Source organism: Empidonax traillii, unplaced genomic scaffold, assembly GCF_003031625.1.
Source record: "Empidonax traillii isolate 1590-97213 ecotype Southwest subspecies unplaced genomic scaffold, ASM303162v1 scaffold62:size2133460, whole genome shotgun sequence".
NCBI lineage: Eukaryota > Metazoa > Chordata > Aves > Passeriformes > Tyrannidae > Empidonax > Empidonax traillii.
In genome coordinates, this window is record NW_020955255.1 from 2,118,028 (window position 1) to 2,124,556 (window position 6,529).

Below are 6,529 nucleotides of genomic sequence, written 5' to 3' on the forward strand. Positions count from 1 at the left end.
CTCCCCGCCCCGGCTTTCGGTGCCCGCAGCTGTAAGGTGTCGCGACGCCGACAGCTGCGGGCTTCAGGAAAGATTCCGTTTTGCTCGTTTTCGCGTTGTCGTGGTTCGCGCGGGATGAGTGAATCAGTCCCTCCGACAGGAACAGCCCCTCAAGCGCCAGGTTTACGCTGGCGAGTTTGTAACGACTCTGCCGCCCGCCCCGGTAGCAACCTCGCGCTGACTAGCCCGTTCAGGGTGGCGGGGACTGATAAACAGTTTCTCGGGGAGAGAGATTTGTTGGGGCCGATTCTGCCGCGGCTGCCGGCTTGGGGACCAGCACGGAGGCGCGGTGCGCCCGGTGGGCCGACTGCGGACGCGATCCCGCGGCGGGACGGGGCTGCACCCGACCGCGCCCCCCCCGGCTCCCTCAGCCCCCGCTCGTCCGACGAACGGTGCCCGGCTACCGCTGGTGCCTGTTCCCCGCGATCCGGCTGCAGCCGTCGGGCTGCCGGAGCGTGGCCGGGGAGGACACAAGCTCCCGTGTGGGGGGTGGAAAGAGGTTGGCCGGGGGGGTGGGAGGCTGAGTTAGCTGCGCTCAGGGAAGGGGGGGCGAGACGAGCGGGGCCGGGGGCGGCGGCCGGAGCCACCTGCCCGCCGCCACCTGGCGCACCGCCCTCGACGAGCGGCCCCTCCCGGCCGGCGCCCCCGGCCCTCACCGGCGGGATCGCCGCCTACCCGCAGGTCGCCTCCCCGCCGCCGTCCCGCAGGAGACTCGGGGGTGACGCTCGCCGCCCGGCGAGGGAGAGGGAGTGCGGCCGTGCCGGCCGTGGCAGCGCCCCACCATGCCGAGGTCCTTCCTAGTGAAGAGCAAGAAAGCGCACAGCTACCACCAGCCCCGCTCCGCCGACGAGGACTACAGCCTGCGGCTCGAGACGGTGCTAGCCCAGATCTGTGCAGGTAGGAGTCCCTCGGTCGCAGCCTCGCTCGGACACAGCTCGCCCGCCCGCCCTGCATCACCCCACGGCTCCCGGCTCCCGGCTGTCTCTGTGCAGCCCCCCCCGGGACGCCAGAGGGGCTCATGCGGGGTTTTAGAGCGTCCGACATCAAACCTTGGTGGGAGCGGGGCCGCCGCGGGAGGTGACTCCCACCATGGACCCACACTGATGACCCCCTTGCCCCCTTTGCCCTGCAGACAGCAAGATCCCCGAGGACACGGAGCTGTGCCGCACTGCCCCGCCCGATCCGGAGACTTCCCAGGGGCGCTTTTCCCCGGAATCCCACCTTACCGAGGCTGCCGATGGCACCTCCGAGTCAGTGCCCAGCTGCGAGGGCAGCGTCTGTGACAGAGTGTCCGAATTCGAGGATTTCTGGAGACCTCCCTCGCCCTCCGTGTCGCCAGGTAGGATCGGGGCGAGCGTCGCTCAGCGGGGCTCCGGCTGCATGTCAGTGTCCGTGCCGTGGGGCAGTGGAACATGTATGTCCTGGCTGGTCGCCGCAGCCTAAAACGAGTAGAATGGACAGATTTGCCTGTCCCTTTTTTATTATTATTTTCTCCCCCCCCCCCCCTCATTTGCCAGAATCTGTTTCTTCCATTAGTTTTCGGGTTACGTCTTTCGGGTTGATTTCCCAGCCCGTGACCCGCTGCACCTTCAGCAGGCTGTAGAAAAGTTGTCATGACATTGGATGTTGTTTTTTTTTTGTTTGTGATTAATTGTTAAAAGCAAATCGATTATGTTTTTAAACGTCCCGGCATTTTCTTACAGGGTTCTGCCTACACAGAGCTTATAAGTTTTTTAAGACAGCACAAACTTCTACTAGGCAATCTATATACCTGTAGTAAACAGCGTTGATTGTGTGTTTTGTACTACGTGCTGGACGTCTTCCCTAACGCCCTTTCAGGTCATTTCTTGCCTCTTGCCTATAAAAAGGATCTGTTTCTCTTCCCGCCCCCCTCTCTTTTGTTGTTTTTTTTGGGGGGAGTTGGGGTTTTTTTTGTTTATTTTTCTTTTCTGTAAACGCATTTGTAAAAAACAGAGGAAAATAATGATGGTCAGATTTAAACACCCCAAATCCAGGAAACTCACACTTATGGCTGCAGTGCCTGTCTCTAGCTCCCTCGTCCTGCCTTTGATGTGGTTGGAGCAGTGGGAGATGCTGTCCCCAGCCTGGCGCAAATACTTATCTCGTTTAAAAATACGGTGGTGTCATTTTGTAACAAAAATATGTATGTACATAAAACTATTTTTTATTGCCTCGATTAAAAAGTGACAGCTGGAAAAAAAGAACAATTTCTGCCTCGATGAAGGAGAAATTGTGTCAGGTTTACCGAGTGACAGCAGACACCAGCAAACGAATACTTAGTCCTGGTTTGCCACCGTATTTTTCTACTTCGTCTTTATAGCGTCCTTGCATATCAGTGGCTGATTGTAATGATGTGGGTTTGCATTTTTAAAGCCTCTTTTTTTTTTAAGAGTCCTAAACCCCTTTGAGGGAACATTCAGAATGCTGCCCAGCATCATCACAGCCGGCCACAAGACAGTTTCAGTCTCTGCAAATGACAGACCAGACCAAATGCAGCAATGCAGCAGTCTCTCTTCGAATAATATTTCTGCACAAAGTGTAGAAATGTGGGTAATTTTTGTTCTAATGAATTTGTCCTGCTCCTCCTTTTCCAAACAATTGCAATTTCTGCACAGAAAACAGACCGTTTTCACGAGGTGTATAAAGACAGATGTAAAATGGAGCAGCTATTTACCAGGTTTACTCTGGCTTTTCTTGTTCCCCACTCAATTCTTTTCTCGCTGTGGGATTCATTAGCTCCCAGCCAATCGTCCAGCTATCCAGGGAAATTAACTTTGCAAAATTAAGGGTGACATCCCCAGACCAAGATGTTTTGAATTGTAGGGGGGTGCGGTTCTGGGATTGTCTGATCCCCTTCATAGGAGGACTGGGGAGGTGAGGAGCTCCCAAATAGTCTAAGAGCTTTATTAAACGAATCTCAATGCATTGAGAGAGGTGCTGTAATGTTAATGATAAAGGCAGTGGCAGCAGGATTAGATGGTTGGGTTTCCTCCTACAGTTCCCCCCCAAACCCTCTGCCTTCCAGCTGCTTTGTCAGATTCAGTGCAAAGCTGGAATTTGTGTCTAGGTCACTTCTGTAAGATGCCCTGGTGAGAAACTGTATTCCTACAGTTGTGTTTAGATGGGACACAGTTTTTGTGTTTTGCCAGGCAGAGCAGATGAGAAATGATGATTCTAAATCATGCTCAGGTCAGGCGTGGTGAGTAGCACGATGACCCCCTTATCTCTTGAATATAGGTGCAGGTTGCACTTCAGTATGCAGTGAAAGCCGTATTTCACTTTTGTTTTTTGAGTGCTGTGCTGCTGATCTGGGTGGGCATACAGCATACAGACACACTACCTTTTAACACTCTAATACACTGTTGACTCCATCAGTACAAATCACTTTGCTGTTTAACCTCACTTTCTGTGTGTGTCTCTAATCACACACGTTTGCACATACAGAAGGTGCATGGGAGCTCATGCAGCAGTGTATTAATAAGTCCTGATGAGCCTGTTGATGTTCCAGTCTTGAAAGGAGACTTGTACTGGGTATAATGTGCAGAGAGTGTGGTGTTTCGTGCTCTGTGCTCTGTTTAAGAGGACACTTGAATCTTTCTTCACTGTGCATATCAACCATTTAAGGTTGAGTTCATTTTGCCTTCAAAAAAGAGCATTGTTTTTTTTTTATCTCCCAGAAGTAGTCTATATAAACACAGAATTTCTAGGAAAATGAGGGAGAATCTTTTTCCTCCCTCCCTGTTCCCCCCTAGATGCTGTGGAGTGGAGGAGAGGCAGACACGGAAGTGCCCTGCAGTGTGGTAGAGCAGGGTTTGAAGATTGCTTTTCCCTGGGTGCAGGGCTTGGATGGCTTGAGTATAACATGAGTGATTCCCGTGGACTTGTGCTTTAGAGGGCTCCAGAGCATGAGAGGTGTTGGAAGGAACATTGCACGCAAACTGATCTGTGGTGCAATGTTCACCGTGTACTGTATTGCCAATTCCAAGGGCTCAAAAATCAGGTCAGCCTTCCCTCTCCTCTCACTCAATGAACTGGCTTAGAAATCAAGATTAATGTTTGGGCTAGAAGGTGGTTTTAAGAGGGCGGAAAAATAGTTAAGAACAAGCAAACAAAAGAAAACCTGAAGGCCTGATGAACTCATGAAGTTTTATGAGCTGGGACTTTAAGATGGTTTTGAATTCTGTGATAAAATCGTGAGAGATGGCAACACTGAAACTGGTTGCAAAGACACAAGATAGGTGACGTGACACTGACCGCAACTTTGCAGTCAATGCAGAACAGGAAAAATCATGCTCAGCACCATGTCAGCTAATTTGATTTCATTGCTCTGTTCAAATGTCCCGGTTGGTATGTGTCCAACCAAAAAACTGTTAATTTCAGTGGAATAATTTGAGACTGGTAATGTCTGAAATTACGTAAAGGACAGGAAACAGTCATGTCGTTCAAAGCTCAATTTTCACCTAATTTCCCACTCCCTTCTGTAACCTCTCAGTGACCATTTGCCTATCCAAATGGATAGCATAAGGCATCATTCCTTCCTTCCCTAGTCCACCCCTGGTTATCTTGGTTTACCAGAGGTTGAGAAGGCCATGGGAGCTATGAAGCTGACAGGAGAGAGGAAAAAGTAGGAGAGCAATTGTGGATGGACAAGATTTTGGTTAAAAGACGTTACTCTGGAAGCCCAAGTTGTAAGCAGTGCCAATATCTCTGTGAAGGCACTGGTGTTTCAGCAGTTGACTAATTCATCTTTTCCTTGGTTCACTAAAACATTTTTGCAGTGGAGACATTTGACTCTCCCAGTGCTGCTGCGTGTTGTGATGAGGAGTGAAAGCAGTGCACCTCAGCACTCTGGCAGACATGGTTGGGGTCTGGTACCTCATGTTCCATGCCCAGCTGTGCTTTCCTCCATGCAAGGCTCCCTGAGCATTGTGAAACAGCATTTCAAAGGCTATTCTTTTGCCATTGTATCAGACTCTGCTATGGGTCCCCAAGTGTGGTTCATCTTCTAGTGCCCACTGCCTTGGTCAGATGCCATTGCCAAAGATAAGCCTGTTAGAGCCAACTAAAGCTATCTAAGCTTGTCCTGGTGGAAGTTTGCTTTGATTATGACTGCTAGGAAAATGGTAATTGTGTCTTCAGTTTTTAATGTGGCCTCTACTGATGACTTTACAAAGCTCTGTGTTTTGGGTGGACTCAGTTTCTTTACATGGAGAACCTCAGAGCAATCTGAAACAATCATGTTTTTTTTTCAGATGAGGATTGATTTTAGTTGTTCGGGGTTTTTTTTTCTGAAAATCTTCATCAGAGCTTAAACATATGGACTGTGAGCTTTGATGTCCATCTTGGAGCACAGTAGATTCACATTTTTGAGAAGCTGTAGATAAAACTGTAGGAAGTTGCAGACTGAGTTGTTTAGATTGTTTACACGGTCAGATCAGTGTATATACACCTGGGCACCCAGAGATGGAGCCAGAAAAAATTGGTGTCTGCTTTAAATAATTTGGCTGGGACATTTGGTAAGTAGGTGGTACTGGATGCTCGGCCCCTAATGTGCAATGTAAAATGTCCTCCCACGAGAGATGAAAGGGCAGCCTCAGTGTGCAGTACAGGGGTCTGCCTCTGGGCATAAGTCTGGGTGCCGAGACTGTTCCGCCCCGTGATAGTGTCTGGATTGTGAAGCACACTAATTCCCATGCCCTTTTGTTTCCACAGCCTCGGAGAGATCTGTGTGTCCATCCCTAGATGAAGCACCCCCTTTCTCGGTGCCCTTCAAACCGTACATGTGGAACAGCCTGGGTGGCTCTGAGCTGAGGCATCTTGTGCAAAGCTACAGGCCCTGCCCAACGCTGGAGCGACCCTCAGCGCTGGGGCTCTTCTGCGACCGAGGCTCTGAGCCTGCCCTGTATGGCGCTGAGTGTAGCTCTTCCCTTGGACTGTATGGAGACTTCAGCTCCCCGGGCACGGGGCTGTTTGAGCGCTCGCCGGCAGCAGCTCCTGGACTCTATGCCGAAACACAGCCTGGGCTGCAGCAGGAGAAGGGGCCGGGTGGCATCAAAGTGGAGTCAGACCTCTTGTGCCGCCCACTGCTCATCAGCACTGGCTCGTACAAGTGTGTCAAGTGCAGCAAGGTAGGGGTCCCTTTCTCCCACACTGGTTATGACTCTTCCCCAGACCCTTCTCCCTGGTGAACTTAACCCCATGTACTCTCTTCCCTCAGGTCTTCTCCACACCGCATGGCCTTGAGGTACACGTGCGCCGCTCACACAGTGGCACGAGGCCCTTTGCCTGTGACATGTGTGGCAAGACCTTCGGCCATGCAGTCAGCCTGGAGCAGCACAAGGCCGTGCACTCGCAGGTGAGAGCAGGGCAGGCTGCCAGGATGAAGGTCTGGGAGCCAGGGCCAGCTGCTTTATTCAGCTGGCTCTGGGGAGGGCAGGAAGGCAATTGCAGGGCAAGAGTTGGGGATCTA

General features: G+C 51.4%; 1 protein-coding gene across 1 annotated transcript in view; it reads left to right on the plus strand.

The window, feature by feature from the left end:
- The first annotated feature begins 721 nt into the window (after positions 1–721).
- The window catches only part of GFI1 (growth factor independent 1 transcriptional repressor), a 10,504-nt gene continuing 4,696 nt past the window's right edge, over positions 722–6,529 (plus strand). Inside the window, exons 1-4 of the mRNA XM_027880003.1 lie at positions 722–936; positions 1,172–1,378; positions 5,773–6,188; positions 6,278–6,415. Coding sequence (XP_027735804.1) covers positions 822–936; positions 1,172–1,378; positions 5,773–6,188; positions 6,278–6,415 — 876 coding nt within the window. The 5' untranslated portion in view covers positions 722–821. The remainder of the gene's footprint in view (positions 937–1,171; positions 1,379–5,772; positions 6,189–6,277; positions 6,416–6,529) is intronic.